Source organism: Lynx rufus, unplaced genomic scaffold, assembly GCF_022079265.1.
Source record: "Lynx rufus isolate CCGP_SWC_20201006 ecotype Redwood Valley unplaced genomic scaffold, mLynRuf1.p SCAF_1, whole genome shotgun sequence".
NCBI lineage: Eukaryota > Metazoa > Chordata > Mammalia > Carnivora > Felidae > Lynx > Lynx rufus.
In genome coordinates this window covers 177,245,459-177,264,434 of record NW_025814823.1, presented here as the reverse complement: position 1 = coordinate 177,264,434, position 18,976 = coordinate 177,245,459, and the positions used below count along the sequence as shown (strand labels likewise).

At 40.4% G+C, this 18,976-nt stretch overlaps 1 protein-coding gene across 1 annotated transcript in view; it reads right to left on the bottom strand.

Annotated features, from left to right (window-relative positions):
* UBTD2 (ubiquitin domain containing 2) overlaps nt 1-17,340 on the bottom strand; it is a 63,764-nt gene extending 46,424 nt beyond the window's left edge. The window contains exon 1 of the mRNA XM_047091161.1: nt 17,221-17,340. Within this exon, the coding sequence (XP_046947117.1) occupies nt 17,221-17,290 (70 nt within the window). The 5' untranslated portion in view covers nt 17,291-17,340. The remainder of the gene's footprint in view (nt 1-17,220) is intronic.
* Between the last annotated feature and the right edge of the window lie 1,636 nt (nt 17,341-18,976).

Genomic DNA, 18,976 nt, shown 5'->3' with positions numbered 1-18,976 from the left:
GTAGTTCTGTCCCTGTTTATCATTCCCTTCTTAAAATGCTTAAGGATCAATTGTTCCAGAAAAAAAAGTTAAATGTTTTTCAGTCATTTGTTTGCCCTAGGCAGTTACATTATAATTTCTAGTCAGTATATTTAGTGTTGGTATATAGAAAATAAAAATACAAGCCAAGAACCTATTTTCAACCCCATGACAGATCCAGTGCAAAAAGATACTCTCCTTCTTGCTTCCAAGGGTATATTACATTTCATTCAATAACAGATAAGCAACTCTCCCCATTCTCAGAGCTCTTGTTACAGGCTGAAGTGTCTTATTCAATGTTCATTCCAGAGTACTAGGTATCATTTTATTGTTTCTCAAGTTCCTTTTCATTATGTCCTATTTATATGTAGTAGCACACATCTCAATTTTTCACTTCAAAATTATGAGACTTTATAAACTACTCTGAGTCATTTAGGAAGACACAGCTACCCACAACATGATGCAACCATCACAAACTCGGAGAAGCAAAAGCCAAATTCACAGAAGGGTGTGTTCAATAGGTCCCGTGTGTTAATTTTTGGCAATACATCAATGATTAAAGGTCCAAAGGCTTTTTAATCGTCAAGTTAAAATTCTTATTTTCAGGGTAACTGAAGTTCAAGGCAGAAATGTATTGAGGACTGCCAGAAAAAGCACAAGCTACTATAATGAAACTACATTATGGGACCAACATAGTTTTCACCTCCTCCTTCAGAGCAAGACATATTCAGGAGATGGATGGTCTCTGTTCCTTTTCTCAGCTATAAAACTAGAAGATAGTTCCAATGATTCATATGCTGACATTTTAAGTACAAACACTAATTCACTTCTGGGTTCCAATCCCCATCCTTTAACTGCTGGATATACCAATTAGAAAGAACTTTCATGTAACCTCCTTCAACTCACCCCTTGGAGTGATCACCACTTTAGGATCTGAGACCGATTTTCTAATACTTCTATACTAAGGGTAATTTCAGAGGACAGGCCTAGAAAAACTTTATTAAGCTTTCTTCAGATTAGACAAATCCTTCTTTTCTTGAACTTTAAGAAACTCAAGGAAACTTGTTCCCCCACACAGTTCAACTGCGAAGTTCAAGGTCAAGTTTGAGTAAACTGAGTTTTAAGCTGAAAACATTCAATCTAGGTTAGGAGGCAGAGGTAAAAGTGCAAAAGATAAGCAAGTAAAAGGGCACAAAAGATGAACAAGACTAACACTTTTTTCCATTTCACCAGTTTTAGATAACTAACATCTTAGTTCAAATTTTCTATCTTGTGAAAAGCAAGATAATTTATTGACTAAGATCAAAGGCAACTATCTACCTCATTTTTTACTGCTGTCATCTCCATTTTGAATACAAGAGTGAACATGAGAGTCCTTAAGAAACACATTCCATTAACTTCAACTATGCTTATTGCCACAAAGGAAAAACACACACACTTCTGCAGCAAGGAAAGAAAAGTCCACCCAAACCCCTCACCATCTGTGGAGAGGATATGGAGTTACAAAACAGAAAATGGAGCTTACAGTTTGGGATACTCGTTTTATTCCTTATTCGAAACATCTCTGTGCTTCAGTTTTCTCCCCTGTGAACCAGCGATATTAACATCATCTTTCCTTAAAGTCAAAGGGTCCTTGTAAGAATCAAGAAAATGTGAAGATTTATTTTTAAACCAAACACTACAACAAAGGAAAAGATTATGTATTGCAATTATGGCTCTTCTCACATATTAATTATACTTGTGAACCTTAAACAATCGAAAAGCCATTACTCTGAATTACTTCAAGCTCTCATTCAACAAGCATTTCTTACGTATATGTTACTTACAAGCCACTGTGCTAGGCCCTGTTGAAACAGTATGTACGCTCAGTTTGTCATATTGGTATACTCAATGTGTTTGCTGTGCAAATAACAGGGAGATTTTGATATGTAAAAACGGGATGAAAAGTGCAAAATATATTTGCATTACTAAATATCTCATAACACAAGGCATGCGTTAAAGAGCTACATGTTATAATATTGTATTTGTGTAACTAATTTCCTCCCAAACACAAAGCTCCTTATACTTTTTACATGGAGGAGTGTGGGTTAGACCCCCAAAGTGAAATTTGTGTTTAGTAAAATACTTCAAAGATCAGTTTCATCCTACAACTTGTCCTCAGACTTTGCCCTCCTCTAACATCCCCTAAAATGTCTGCTGAAAAAAACCCACCGAATGAATAAACAAAAACCCCTAAATTCAGAAAATTCATAAAGAGTGTCTGTATTATTCCCCGTTAATAGAATACTTTATAGGCTATATGTGAAAACTAGATTTCTGCTGCATTCAATGTAAACACAAATTCAGCTCAAGGGCAGCCTAACAATTCTACTGGGCTGGGTGGGCTATAAATATAATTAACTCTTTTCATATGCAAAGCAATTCAAATCATCACTAGGTTTGCTAAGGATGACAGGGGAAAATAACAAAAATACACACAAAATAAGCAGGGAGACCTTAACAAGCAAATTAGATCACTGCCTCCTTCAGTTGGGCAAGTAAGTATTTATCCCAGAGTTAATTATGGTGAGGAGTCTCTATAAGACAATGGGCTTTCATACAACTAAGGAACTAGTAATAAAATAATTTCATCCAAAAATCAAATTAAATAACTAAAGCCAAGTAGTAAACTTTTCATTCTCCAAGTGATAAAACAGTCATAATTATCCATTTATTATTTCAGAGCTTATAATATTGTGAGGCAAGTAAGAAATAAACAAGTAAACAAATAATTTCTAAAAGCAATTAAAAAAATGAGGAAGGGCCATGCTATTTTTAAGAACTTAATAAAAAAGCATTTCATAGCAAATATTTACTATGTAAATAAATACTAAGTGAAAAGGTCAAAGGCCTTGAAAAGGAAAGAAAATCCAAGCCTTGCTCACTAGATGCGAAGATCTTTCTTTCATTGACATTCCTTCTTTGTTTTATCTCAATATAGTCCACTCTTTATAAGCCAAGTCTGACTAACATATATGACAGACATCAGACCTCACCTACTAGGTCCCTCTCAGCATCATCTCATTCTGGTTCTTCCTTCATAAGCCACAGTCAAATCTTTCAAACGCAAGATCTCATTTATCAACCCCATTTCCATTAAGCACTTCCTGCCTGAACTTCCAAAGTTTTCTTTTTTTTTAATGTTTATGTATTTATTTTGAAAGGGGGGGAGGGGCAGAGTGGGAGAGAGAGAGAATCCCAAGCAGGCTCTGCACTGCCAGCACGGAGCCTGACACAGGGCTTGATCCTACGGATCCATGAGATCATGACCTGAGCCAAAATCAACAGTCAGACGCTTAACCGACTAATCCACCCAGACACCCCTGAAACTCCAAAGTTTAAACATAATACAAGCATGCCTGAATTGTAGACAAAGAGCTGAAATATTTGACACCCAAGAGAGAAAGGAGAAAAGTGAAGCTGTGTCAGACAGAGAGAAGAGTAGGCCTAATAGTGCCAAGCTTCCAATGGGCTGAGAGGTAAAGTTCATGTCTTAAATAATGAAACGGCTTCACTTACAGAGTACATTATGAAGCCAAAAGTTGCTCCAGAAGAAAGAGACCACCCGTGGGCTTGTTACTACCCTTTTAATTCCTGGCAAAGGCAAGTCAAATGCAGGCAGTAAACAAACTTCCAGATCTAAAACCAGACTGCAATTAGTGATATAGGCACAAGTTACCACCGCATTGATTCCCTTCAATATCTCTTTTTTAAGTAAGCTCTATGCCCAACGTGGGATTTGAACTCATGACCCCAAGATCAAACGCACAACCCCAAGATCAAGAGTTGCATGCTCTACCAAGCCAACCAGGCCCCCCCCATCTTCGCTATTTTTAATGTGTTACCTTTCTTTTGTTTGCTCTTAAAGTTTTATACTTAATTCATATAGTTTTCATAATTACTTTTTCATGGGGCGCCTGGGTGGCGCAGTCGGTTAAGCGTCCGACTTCAGCCAGGTCACGATCTCGCGGTCCGGGAGCTCGAGCCCCGCGTCGGGCTCTGGGCTGATGGCTCAGAGCCTGGAGCCTGTTTCCGATTCTGTGTCTCCCTCTCTCTCTGCCCCTCCCCAGTTCATGCTCTGTCTCTCTCTGTCCCAAAATAAATAAACGTTGAAAAAAAAAAAAATTAAAAAAAAAAAAAATAATTACTTTTTCAGTAATTATGTGAAATTATGTGTTAAAGATTTTTCCTAGGATCTAATCAACTAATTTTAAAAACTGGTTCCAAAGAACTCAAGGAAACAAAACAGTTGCTTCAGAGTTCTACAAACATGATTCAAATTATATGTAAAATATGTTACTTTTTAAGAATCATAATAACAAGACCCCACACATCAAATGTTAAATTTCAAACATACAGACCATCATGAAACATGTTCATCATGAAACTAACTAATCATGGTGACATTGGAATAAAGCTTCTCTTACTTTCTCCATGCACATATGAAACTTAGGGAACTTCTTGAAATGGGTCATTGATTGGGAAATCAAGAGCTCTGCACGGTGCCTTTCGTTTAATACAGGCACACACGTGTCCACTCATGTAACAATGTACCAGTGAACACACTAATATGGTACTGTGCAGGTTTGGGCCCCATTAAATGTCACAGCAAGTTTAGATATACCTGCTCAGCATATTCTCTCATGACAAAAAGTAACTCAACAATGCTTAATGAAAATATAACATAAGTCACAATACTGGAAGACATAATGTTGAAGTTTTGAGTACAGTTGATAGTGATTCAAACTTCAAAAAAAAACCTATAGAACTTTATGAGACTCTAATTTTTTTTAGTGACTGTACAATCAAAATAAAAGAAAATGAAATGCTGAGGCTGATACTTTAGTATTCAATGTAAGGTATACCTAAAAAAAGGAGATTCAACTGTTAAAAAAGTTTGAGTATACTGATCTCATCCAACAAACATGCTCATTTTATAGATAAGAAAAAAACAAGAAATGGGGAAGTCAAGTGACTTAAGGTCATATTAGATATAGAGAGACAGAGGTGGAACTGGAACTTTTCATTACGCTATATGGTTCTAGTTAACAAAGAGCTCTTGTTCTAGAATTAAATAAGTCTTCTATTAGTGGAATTTTACTTTCTCCCTAACACCATTATAAAGTCAAAAATGTATGTCACGCAACAGTTAACTGAGTCTAAGGTATTATGAAACTTCAAGTATTATGAAGTCTGTACCAGGCCAATGCAGCTTACATCCCGAGAAGATAAGTAATGTTGAAAAATAACCATAATAGGGGCACCTGGGTGGCTTAGTCCATTAAGCGTCCGACCTCAGCTTAGGTCATGATCTCACGGCTTGTGAGTTTGAGCCCCGTGTCCGGCTCTGTGCTGACAGCCTGGAGCCTGCTTCACATTCTGTGTCTCCATCTCTCTCTGCCCCTCTGCCACTTGTGCTCTCTTTCTCTCTCTGATATAAATAAACATTAAAAAAATTAAAAAAAAACCATGATAGAACCTTTTTATAAAAATGAGAGAAAGGAGGGGAGCCTGGGTGGCTCAGTTGGTTAAGTGGCTGACTTCAGCTCAGGTCAGGATCTCATAGTTTGCGAGTTTGAGCCCTGCATCAGGCTCTGTGCTGACAGTTCAGAGCCTGCAGCCTGCTTCGGATTCTGTCTCCCCCTCTCTCTCTGCCCTCCCCCACTCACACTTTGAAAGAAAGGAATGTAGATACAAAGGGTACAAACTTTGTTATAAAAAGAATAAACTCTGAGAATCTAATAATGTACAGCAGAGTGACTATAGTTAATAATACGGTACTGTAGACTTGCAGGCTGACAGTAGATCTTAAGCTTGTTTCTGGGTGGGAAAATGAAAATAAGGTTCAGATTTATTCAGTAATCAAAGATTATCCCAGTGTTGGAAGTTAGGAGAAAAGAACTGGGAAAAGTTTGGATTTTGGATCCAGGATAGCCTAGGAAAGAACCACATTCTGTTAGTATTAGATCTACCAAATTTTCAGTTTAAAGAAAATACAGAGGCTAGAGAAATACACTAAATGACAATCAGACAAACCCAGAATGTGATACATTCTATAATACTCTTCAAAAAGTCAATGTCATAGGGAAGAAAAGGGGAGAAGCTGTTCTAGATTTTAAAAAATTAAATACAAAAACAAATGCAATGTCTCAATGCTGAATAGATCTTAATTTGAAAAAAATAGCTATAAAAGGCATTTTGGGACAATTGGTGGACTGTGATTATGGACTTGATCTTAGGGAATAATCTTCTTAGGAGTGATAATGGTATTTACATGTTGAAGTGTCATGATGTCTATACTCTCAGTTAAGCAAATACACACACATACACACACACACTGTTTAATCTAAGTGATGGATATTCAAATGTTTATTATATTAATTTTTTCAATATGCTTGAAAACTGTCATTAAAAATATTTTAAAAAAGAATTAAGATATAATCTTGACAAAGATGATCTAATCCATTCTCTTCTTTCAACAATGTAAGAAACGGAGCCCAAAGCACCACAGATAATGCAGGCCTTTTCAAGAGATTAAAACTCAGGCAGGTCTGCAGAATCTTAGTGTAAATTCTTTCCATGTGCCAGAAACCTAGGACCAGAGACAAAAACTGATGTGGGACAAACATATACATACACGTACATATAAAAAAGGTGGTTTTTTTTAAGTTTATTTATTTATTAATAATCTCTACACCCAGCGTGGGGCTGGAACTCACGACCTCAAGATCAAGAGCCACACGCTCTTCTGAGTGGGTGAGCCAGGCACCCCATGTGCATGCAAAAAAGTGAAACACATTTCTGATGTTTAATATGTGACAATATGATTAAAATTACAAAAGAATAAAAATACGCTAAAGATTGTAACACCTTGCTACATCAGAATTTTGTATCAAATAACCTCAGAATGCAGCATTAAATGGGAATTAGCACACAAAAAATCCACTTAAATACCATCACCTATATATTGTCTCGCAACTGGTCTATTAATTGTGGCAACTGTGGGTTCCTAAAATCTGACAACATACCTTAATAACTTCATATTTCACCTACCCCTCCACAAGCTTCTTGCCAGTCCGCCAAAATGCCAGGTTTTCTCATATTGCTATACAAATAATTTCCTCTGCCTTCTACTTTGTCTCCATCTACTCCTCTTTCAAGACCAACTACTTATATCCCCTCTTCAGTGAAGCTTTCTGACCCTGCTCCCCACTATTCTCTGAACTTCCATAATACTTTTTCCATTGCTGTAGAGGCTTTAAAAAAAAAATTTTTTTAATGTTTATTTTTAAAGGAGAGAGAAAGAAAAAAAAGAAAAGAAAAAAGAGGGAAGGGCAGATGGGGTGGGGGGAAAAAAAAATAAAGGAGAGAGAAACAGGGAATGTGCAGGGGAGGGACAGAGAGAGAGGGAGACACAGAATCCAAAGTGGGCTCCAGGTCTGAGCCGTCAGCACAGAGCCCCACACGGGGCTCAAACTCCCAAGCTGTGAGATCATGACCCGAGCGGAAGTCGGACGCTTAACCGACTAAGCCACCCAGGAGCCCCACTGTAGAGGCTTTTAAAACTTTTCCTAATTAAATGTATGATTCCTCTACTCAACCATAGGCTACTTGATATCAGAGAGCAGGCCTTATTTATATGGTTAGCTATAAGCACTGGCAGCTAGAAATAATGGAGGCTGGCTATTTTTAAAAGTTCCAGTTTAAAAAAATAAGATGTTTGCCCTGAGTTGAAAGTGATAGTTTATCATGAAGCATAACCAAGTGATCTGGACTATCTGTTATTCTGCCCCTTTGATACTCTTGTCACATAGTCCACAAGCACGGAAATGATCTGAACTGATGCAAAGAGGCCTGCCCTAGCTCATACCTATGAGCCAATCATGATACATGCAAAAAATTATCTGAAGGGTTTTGAGGACTTCATGAGAAAAGTCCACAAGTCACTACATTAGTCAAGTCTTGATATATCAAGACCTCACTTACACTCAAGTAAAATTCACTTAAAATGACTTTCACACATTAGGATGTTTTTGTTTAGACATCTAACTTGAACAGAAATTCCATTTCTGAAAATAGAGCAATAATGGAAATGCCTAAAAGTTTTACTGCAAACACGCAAAAAACGGCATTACAACACTCAGTGCATACTCAGCAATATTTAACCTCTCAGCTCAATATATGGAATATATTCAAAAACAAATTTGATTGTTGCTGACTGCAAAAGTGGCTGATGCAAGGCGAATACATGCTGATTGTTCTCGGCCAACACACATGCATCTTTAAGTACATACGCGTTAGTAAAGTCTCAACCTATGGTCCTTGAACTACCAGTGAATCATGAGGAGCTTGCTGGTAGCCTAGTATGCCCGATAAGCAGAAGCAGAAAGCTGGGTAGGGATGGTGAGGGGCGGCGGGAAGAATCAGGTGCAATGGTCCACCAAATGAAGATAAACCATTCAGGTGGTCTGCAGTAAGGAAAAATGAGAGAATCACTAAATCAGCAAATTGATCATCATGCCCAATTAATATGATTATGTTGTTTAACGAAATCAATCTAATGCTTTCTTGCAAAAAGAGAAGAATGTGTCTGGGTCAAAAGCCACAAGAGAGATAACTAATTCATAAACACAATGGCAAAAGTTCCTCACTACAAGAGAGTAACACTCAATAATCATTCCTATTAGAAGACTCACCTAAGTATAGTACCACTAGCAGGTGCTGCCAAACCTCTGCATTTGCAGTAAGAAAATCAGATTTTAAAATAGGGGTGCCTGAATGGCTCAGTGAGTTGAGCGTCCGACTCTTGATTTCGGCTCAGGTCATGATCCCACAGTTGTGGGCTGAGCATGTTGACTGCTTGAGACACTCACACTCTCTCTCCCATTCTCTCTCTCTCTCCCCCTCCCCCCATTGCATTTGCTTGTGCTCTTTCACTCTCTCAAAATAAACTAAAACAAAAATGTTTAAACAAAAAAATAGGGGCTCCTGGCTGGCTCAGTTGGAAAAGCATGCAACTCTTGATCTAAGGGTTGTGAGTTCAAGCCCCATGTTGGGTGTAGAGATTACTTAAAAAATAAAATCGTAAAAAAAAAAAAAAAGTAAAATCCATCTATTAAAATTTCTCCATAAGAGAGGTGTTACAGGGGCACCCAGGTGGCTCAGTTGGTTGAGCATCTGACTTCGGCTCAGATCATGATCTCGCAATTCGTGAGTTCCAGCCCTGCATCGGGCTCTGTGCTGACAGCTCGGAGCCTGGAGCCTACTTCAGATTCTGTGTCTCCCTCTCTCTCTGCCCCATCCCCACTCATGCTCTGTCTCTCTCTGTCTTAAAAATAAATAAAACATTAAAAAAAATTTTTTTAAAGAGAGGTGTTACAGACTAGGATCATCAAAAATCAGAATGAAGATTCTTACCATTTCTAATGGCAAAAAGATTCTACCCATAGTATATAGCACTAGCAACTGATTTTTTTTTAATGTTTATTTTTGAGAGAGAGAGAGAGAGAGAGAGAGAGTGTGAGCAGGCTCTAGGCAGAGAGAGGGAGACACAGAATCGAAGCAGGCTCTAGGCTCTGAGCTGTCAGCACAGAGCCCGATGTGGAGCTCGAACCCACAAACTCTGAGATCATGACGTGAGCCCAAGTCGGACACTTAACCAACTGAGCCACCCAAGCGCCCCCTAGCAACTGATTCCTAAATAAAATCAGAGATGAAAAAAACCCAGGCCATTTACTATCCATAGCAAGAATCTTTAAAAATGCCATTCCAACATAAAGTCCAAGATAATCTTGACTGGGAAAAAATGTCAACCTTTTATTTGCTAGAAAACTGAAAACAAAATTGGACTAGCCAGGGATATAATATCCCATGTCTATTTTTAATAAAAACTTGAGTGCTTAAATCTCTTTCCAGAGAGGATTCAGCTTTCCCCACATCTCAGTATTTTCCAACTGTAGCATCCCCGACCTAAATTTTGTTCTCATACCTACAGCCTTCCTACCCAGAGTTCCCCTGGATTTCCAACACACACCTTGCTGCCTATTTTCCTTTTGGTCTTCCCCCACAGCTATACTCATTCTGGTAAAATCAAGCACCCTCTGCTTTATATCCAGTAAATGCCTCCTATTTTGTAGTATGTGTTTCTCCAACTGGCATAAAATTTTATGCATCCTACTCATAAAGCCACAGAGCTACCAGCCCAGAAAATAGGAAAAATTTTTACTTCAACTGTCACACTAAGGAGAAGGGCAGCCTAATCATCAGCCCTCCTCATGCTCAGTTCTACTTCATTTTTAATTATAGACCCAGTCCTAAGAGTAGAAGCATAAGAAAATTCAATCAGCAAACTAATTAGATGATGTGTAGAATATATGGGACATTGAAAATACATAAGATAGAGATATGAATGATATTCTTGGTGAAAAAAAAAAACCAGTGTTTTGTAGAGAAATGTGTTTGTTCTGAAGTATATCAACCTCAAAAGGCCTACTGGTATATTCTGGGGCTGGATGCCCAAGAAGTCTACCTTGAGTCTGGATGTGAGTAATACACTACAGGTAGAATTTCTGCAAACACCACACTAGAATGAGAAGTTAACAAAATAAATTATTTTCTGAAATTGTAAGAATGGTCAGGTCCATCTTCTGTGAAATTTTCATGACTCAGTTCTTAGTACTTTCTTCTTCTTTTCACTTACTTATAGCAGTCATTTACTTTTACACCTTCAGTCAACCTCCCCCAAAGACTCCAAAATCCACATTCCTAATCCTGAATAAGAGTTCCATATCTAAACATCTGCACCACCCTACATGACGTCCCAACTTAAAAATTCTTGTGTCAACTAAACCTTGGCATACTGAAAGGCAAATTATAGCTTGCCCCAGATAGCTCTTTCTTATTCCCCAAAACCTGCCAAGCCACCTCAATATTCATGGTCACCCAGATTCACAAACATGGGTTTACAGATCTTCCCTGACTTAGGACGAGGTTACATTCCAATAAACCTATCGTAAATTGAAATCATCATAAGTTGAAAATGCATTTAATACAACTAACCTACAGAACATCATAGTTTAGCCTAGCCTACCTTAAATGTGCTCAGAACACTTACATTAGCCCACAGTTGGGCAAAATCATCTAACACAAAGCCTAATACCACGTAATTTGTCAAATACTATACTGAAGGTGAGAAACAAAATGGTAAGAGTATCCATTGCTTACCCTCATGATCCTGACCACGTAGCTGACTGGGAGCTGCAGGTTGCTGCCTCTGCCCAGCATCTCGAGAGAGTATCACATCACCTATCATCAGCCATGGAAAAAAAACTAAATTCAAACTCTCAAGTATGGTTTCTACTGAATGTGTATGTATCAAGTTGCACCACTGTAAAATTGTGAAATTGAAAAATCCTAAATTGAGCCATCATAAGTCGGGGACTGTCTGTATTTTACTTTCTTTTCTATACCCCTTTATCCAATATAGTCCCAATTCATGCCATTTTTTTCCTAATGGGTTCCTTGCTCTAATCTCTTCCCACTGTAAGCAATCCTGTACAGTGCTTCTCAAACTTCAATATGCAGAGGAACCATTTGAGAATCTAGTTACAATGAAGATTCTGATTTACTAGGTCTGGGGGCGGGCCTGAGATTTTGCACTTCTAACATACTCCCAGGTTACAGCAAAACTGCTGGTAGCGGGACCACCTTTGAGCAGCTCAGATCACTATTTTCTTTCATTCCCTCAGCACTTGCGCAGTTTATCCTATAGTATATTTATCTGTTTACCAGTGTTTTACAGTTGTTTCATGTGTGCATATTTTATTATGCTTTCCTAAAAAAGGATTCTGACATACTCAAGAAATAAGATCATGATTCCTTTTTTGGAACAACAGCAACCAACCCAATGTTGGGCATATTGTGGGTTTTCAATGCCTTTTGATTGTGAAATGCTTCTACGGAAAATGTAACAATCATCTCTTGATTAAGAAGTCGAAGTAGGTTTATGGATTACTTTTGTCAACTTTTTAAAAACCATTTCACTACTAATCAACCTTTTCACCACATAAGACAGAAAATAAACTTCAAATAGTTTTCTATTCATAGTTAAGAAAGCAAATGTTAGTTAAGTTAGACTTATGAATTACCGGTTAAAGATTTATTCTTTCTCCATCAGTGAAGGATTAGTTAAATATACATTTAAAACAAAAACCAGAAGCCCAGGCAACAAAAGAAAAAATAAATTTGACTTCATTAAAATTAAAAACTTTTATGCATCAAAGGACACTACCAAGAGAGAGTAAAGATGGGGTACCTGGCTAGCTCAGTTGGTAGAGCATGGGATTCTTGACCTCTTTATATATTGACCTATATATTCTGTATATTCTTTATATATAGAATATATAAAGGCCTCCCACAACACAACAACAAAAAACCCCAAGACAACCCAATTAAAAAACAGGCAAAGGACTTAAACAGACATTTCTCCAAAGAAGATAAACAAACGTCCAAGAAGCACTTTAATTAAAAGATGCTCAACATCACTAGTCATTAGGGAAATGCAAACCAAAACCACAGTGAGATACCCATAACAAGGGCTATTAATTTTAAAAATGGGAAATAACAAGTGTTGATGAAGATATGGAGAAACTGAAACCCTTGTATGTTGCTGGTAGGAATGAAAAATGATGCAGCCACTGTGGTAAAGTTTGGCAGTTCCTCAAAAAAGTAAACCATTTAACCTAGCAACTCCACACCTAGGTATATTATATCCAAAAGAACCAAAAACAGGGACTCAAACAGCTCTTTGTACACCAAAGGTCATAGCCACGTTATTCACAATAGCCAAAAAGTGGGCACAGCCCAAATGTCTGTGTAGAAGAATGGATAAACAAAATGTGGTATATACATACAATGGAGTATTATTGAGCCATAAAAAGGATGAGGTACTGATACTTGCTACCACAGGATTAACCTGAAGACATTATGCAAAGTGAAATATATCAGAAAGAAAAGGACAAATACTGTATGATTCTACTTATGTGAAATATCTAGACTTGGTAAATTCACAGAGAAAAAACTTAGATTTAGAAGTTAACGGGTTGGGAGAGGGGAGAAGAAATACTCCTTAATGATCTAGAGTTTCTGTTTGAAGAGATGAAAAATTTTAGAAATACATAGTTTCTAAAACTATGGGGGGATGGTTGCACATGGGGATGGTGAATGTAATTAATGCCACTAAATTGTACACTTAAAAATGGTTAAAATGGCAAATTTTATATGTATTTTGTCACAAATTTAAAAATGAAACTAGAAAAAAAGAGAAACTAGCATTTTTTATCACAGCACTGAGTTCAAGTTCTGCCTGCCATTTATAAACAATGCAATGTTAAGCAACTTAATTTCTCTCAGGTTCAATCCATCCATAAAATGAAATATTATCCACCTTCCAGAGTTATTGAAGACTAAATGAGAAAACCAAATCACTGAGCACAACATCTGTTACATAATAAATACTGGATAAATGGTAGTTATTATTCAAAAACCACTGTTACTCAAGTAGGTGTCTATAAGGCTGCTATAAATGGATACCCAAAAGAATTCCATGATATTCTCAAGACATTATGAAATAAAGAAATGAATGGCCAGCAGTCAGTTATCCTGCTGTAAACCTGGAAATTTGTGACCACCGAGGGTTAGTCCCCTTGGGATATCACTGACTATGCAAAACAAAAGATACACCCAGAAAGTGAGAACCCACTTTCTACATCAAGTTCATTAAAGAGGTGAACAAAATAATAGTTGGCTGTCTTCAACTAATTTCACTTTACTGTTTTTTCCCCACATACTTATTTTTAAAAATCATGAGATTTCATTCCTTAGCTAATGCCATGGACTACATAAAGCCTTGTCTAGAGGTCCTGAGTTCCAACCCCAGCATCACAATGTCACATCATAATAAGGCAGACAACTATACAGAACATGCTGTCTAAAAAATGTTCTAGGAACATGGAAGCCTGAAGTGAATTGCTAAATAATCTTGTATAATGTATATACTATACTTGTCTTGATGAAAATTAGGCTTTTAAAAAATGATCAAACTAGCTGAAACTCAGAAACTGAATTCTAGGCAAGATATGCCAGAGGAAGATACTACAAATGATTCCAAAATAACATATAACACAAATCTTATAATGTGGATTAAGCAATTTCCATATTCTACAGTCTTTTGCAAAAATTTCTCAAATTCCTTCAAAGTACATCCCTTAGTAAGCAAGTTTTTTTCCTATATGCAATTACTTGCATGCACAAGAGACTTAGATCCAGAGGGAAAGAGAAAGTACAGTATCTCAAATGGCCAAAAAGATTTTTAAAAGTCATTTTTTACTAAGGTTACCTGATATTCAAGAGTCAAACCAATCTAGGGGCACCTATGTGGCTCAGTCAGTTGGGCGTCTGACTCTTGATTTCAGCTCAGGTTATGATCTCAAGGTTGTGAGATCGAGTCCACTTAGGATTCTCTCTCCCTCCCTCTACCCTCCCCAATTCACACACTCTTTTAAAAAAAAAAAAAAAAAAGGTCAAACCTATCTAAAATGGTGAGACTTGAAAACAATGTGAATGTAAAACTGTCATGAAAAATTACTTCATGTTGATAAAAGAATTTTTCATAACACAAATGTCCAGGTGAAAACTACAAACCATCAATTTATGTTTGAAAAGCAAAGGATCTGTGCCAACACCCTTAGGAAAAATACTCTTTCCCTTCTCAACAAAAACCTACTATAATAAGTAAAAACTATTTAATGTGTTAACCTAAAACACTCACCTGAGCTAATTCCTTTAAACCGCAATTAACTCTTAACTATCGTGACAATAATGAAGAACAAAGTCTTCTATAATTAAATTCCAAAAACAATCCTTTTATCCCACGCAGCCCCTTCCTCTACTTCTTCCACTCGTTACGAGGCCCATACTTTCTCTTCAGAAGAAAAGTAAGAGGTTTTGTGGTTGGTGTTCCTTTTTTCTAAATTTTACTTTAGAAAGTTATATAGCGCAGCTTAAGGTCCAGAGATCTCAGTTCTCAAAGAAACTAATACTATGGTTATCTAACTAGACACTACTGGTAATAAATTACCAAAAGCTAAGACTTCATGCTTTTAAAGGCCCGTGCTAATAATGCCTGGCTGGTCCTAAGTCACATTACCAAAAGGTTTTCAATAAATTGGTTCAAATTCATTACCAAGGAGAGAAAAATGTTTATTAAAAATTTTAAATGAGTGTAAAACAAATTAGATTTAACTGAAACTAAACACTACCAGGGTGGCCTTGCTGGCACAGTCAGTAGAGCATGTGACTCTTGATCTCGGGGTTGTGAATTTGAGCCCCACATGGGTTGCAGAGATTACTTAAAAAAAATAATTTTTTTAAGTTTATTTATTTTGAGAGAGAGAATGCAAGAGGGTAGGGGCAGAAAGGGAGCGGGGAGAAAGAATTCCAAGCAGGCTCCACGCTGTCGGAGCAGGGCCCAATGCAGGGCTTGATCCCACAAACGGAGATCATGACCCTAGATGAAACCAAGAGTCAGACGCCTAACCAGCTGAGCCACTGAGGCATCCCAAATTTAAAATCTTAAAACAAACAAACAAAAACCCACTATTTATAGCACATACTAGTGTATTTTGGTACCACTAATGATCACTTCAATTGCAGGAAGAAATCATTTTGACCCCCAATTTGACCTTAACCCAGGGCTGTTTTAAATCATGCGCTTTTAATCTTCTGCTTCGTCCTCACTGGGGATCTCAGTTAATGTGCCACCAAAACACAATGCTACGACTTGAAATGCACTATTAAGTAGTGTTTTCATGGACAATTTTTTTTCACCACACACTTCAATGAACCCTCAAACTATTCGTCCAGGATTTAATCATACAAGAAACCCACAGATTTTAATCAAGTGGCATGGCAAAATATCATGTAATTCAGGAAATTTATCAGCTAAATGTTAGTGTACAGTTTACAGATGGAGCTCCAGGGACAGGGAGAGCAATTGGTCCAAAAAGCTAGTAAAAGAAAAAGTTGTAAACCCTCTCATCCCCCCCCCCCCAAACGATTTAGTTTAGGAACTTATAAATACGTCTTACATTCTGAGACATCTAACAGAAGGTTGGAACGGAACCGGCACTGTCATCTTTGCTATTCCTAGCTGTTTCTTCTTTAACTACAACATTCTGCCCTCTACACAAGCTACAGAGCGGCCTCAGCCAAAGGTCATTTAAGCAAAGGTAGAATTAATTGTGTTGTTACACAGTTATACTACAATGCCGATTGAACTAAAAAGCTCTCCTCCGCCAGCTGCTATTTACAATAAATTAGAAGTGCGTTCCGTGTTCGAAAACTTTTAAAGCACTGGGCTAAGTCGGACTCCTGCATTTGTACTTTTACTCTACATATTTTCCTTTACGTAAGGCGGATAGGAATTCAACTAGCCCACCCCGACAGCAAACTGGCCCAACACCCGCAAGCCGTAGCAAGAAGCCACGTTTTCCTCGGGCGGACGGTTTCCCCACCCCTCCTTAAAATAATGCGTGTGGCCACTCGAGACTTCCCCAGCCAAGCTCCAGAAACTTGCAGGTTTAAATGGCCAAATTGGAACCAACCAGGGCAGCTGTCATCTGAAACTCAGGAAAGCTGAGACCAGCCAACTCTGCCGAACGAGGAAGGGTGCGGAGAGATGTGGCGGGGCCCGTCGGAGGGAATGCATTAAGCTCCCCTCCCCAACCCCCCATCAATTCGCTTTTCCGCAACCCCAGCGCCGCCATCCTGTTCCTGAATAATTAAACGGGCTGGAGAGGGGGTGAGGTGGCCAAGAAAGGCAGTTTCTGGTCCGAGTTTCCCGAGCCGAGGCGGTGGGGTCGAGAGGCCGAGGGCTACATCCCCGGCGGGCGAAGGACTTTCCTCAGGGGCCGGCAGGGCAAGGGGCGACCCCGCGGCCGGCGGGGCGGCCGGAAGCGGAGCGCGGGGAGTGACGTGGAGGAGGGGATGACAAAGGGGCTCAGGGGCCCCGGCCGCGCGGCCCGCGGGCCCGCAGGGGCCGGGACAGGTGGCCGGGCCTGGCCGGGAACAATGGGGGGCCGAGGCTGCCCCCTGGCGCTCACCTACCTCCGGTGCCCTCCGAGTTCTCGTTGAGGCTGCCCGAGGAGTCGTGCTGGGCGCCCACACACCCGCCCATGGGGGCCCCCGGCGCCTCGTCCGCCACCTCCGGGCGCTCGTCCGGCCCGCCGCCGCCGCCGCCGCCTCAGCCTCCTCAAGAGCCGCCGCCGCCACCGAGCCCCGGACAGGCGCGCCGCTCCGCTCGCCCGCCGCGGCCCAGCCTCCGCCCCCCTCGCCGCTCCACCCACCGCCTTGGCTCGGCCCCTTCCTCCGCGCCCACTTCTACCTCAGCCCCCGGGCCGCCCGCCCGGCAGGCCTGGCCCGCGTGCCGCCCTCGCCTCCGGCTCGGCCCCGCCAGGCCAGGGCCGGCCCATCCCGGGAGGGCCGCAGCGCCCGCCTCGCCCGCTCACTGCCCCGCACACCCGCGTCCAGGCGAGCCCCGCGCCGGCGCCGCCAGTCCGCCAGGCCCCATCGGCCCCCGCCCCGCGGCGCCGCCCTCCGCACCCGCGGCCTGGGCTCAACCGGGCCCGCCCGGAACGGCCGGCGGGGGCGGGGCCGCGGGAGGCCGCGCGCTGATTGGCTGCGGGAGGGGCCGCGAGCCGAGGGCTGGGGCGGTGGGAAGGGGAGGGGAAGGGAGGGGAGGGGAGCTCCGAGCTGGAGGAGCGGAGGCGAACTGCGGATCCGTCCGGGGAAGAGGCAGGGAAAGGAGGCGTGGAGGAAGGATGGGGAAAGAAGAGAAGAAAAGGAGAGAGAAGGGAGAGGCAGCAGGAAAGGAGGAACAAAAGTGAGAAAGGAGATGTAGAGAGGGGCGAAATCGAGTTTCTGGCTGCTCCTCGGGCGTCAGCTTTCTCTTTCTCTGGGAAGCGAGTCAGAGGGGGCACAGAGAAGTAATAGAAGCCTCGTAGGCGGAAACGGGGCTGGTTCCCAAATAACTGGCGAAGGGGGGTGGGGGGTTCTTGGCCGAAGGCTGAGGTTCCAGCACCTTTGGGATTTGTGTAGAATTCAGTGGATTGGTACACCGAGTCTGGGCTTCCCCTTGCCTGCACCGCTCCCACGAGACCCCCCCCCCCAAATCACTGTGCCCCATTATTAGACGTAGAAGCGGTCATTGTGGTTGCAAGCTGGACTCAGATTACAGAGGCGAGGCATTCCGTGTAGGAGAGATAAGCGCTGACCGTAGTTCTGAGGGCGTGGGTTCATTTCATCTCCACGGGATTGATTATTCAGACACAATGCTACTCCTTTTAGGTATTTACATCGCCTTTAGAACAAAGTGAAGTATTAAAAAAAATTAAATACCCAGCTTTTTCGAAACCAGAATTTGGTACATGGACCACGCCCAACATTCTTGGCGGTCGCTATCCTAATCTAAGCCAAATTGTTAATGGTCCCTTCAGAATTGTGTTTTGCTATGATGCCTTAAAATTTTTTATCAGCCTGCTTGGGCCTTTTTAAAGCTTATTTCTGCCCAAGCTGTTTTAACTATCTGCTCCATTTTTATATCAGACTTTCTTTTTTTAACATCTTGGGTCGGCTTTTGCTTAGCATTAAAAAAAAAATTGTTTTTTTAAGTGAAATACCTAAGAAAAAGACTCTCTGCAGTTTGGAATTTGCATTTAAATATATTTTCATACACTGCTGGTGGGAGTGTAAATTGGTTTAATCTTTTTGCAAATTAATTTGGAAACGAGGATCAAGAACCTTAAAAATGTTCATACCCTTTGACTTGGGATTATCCCACACATGGGTATCTAGCTCACAGAAA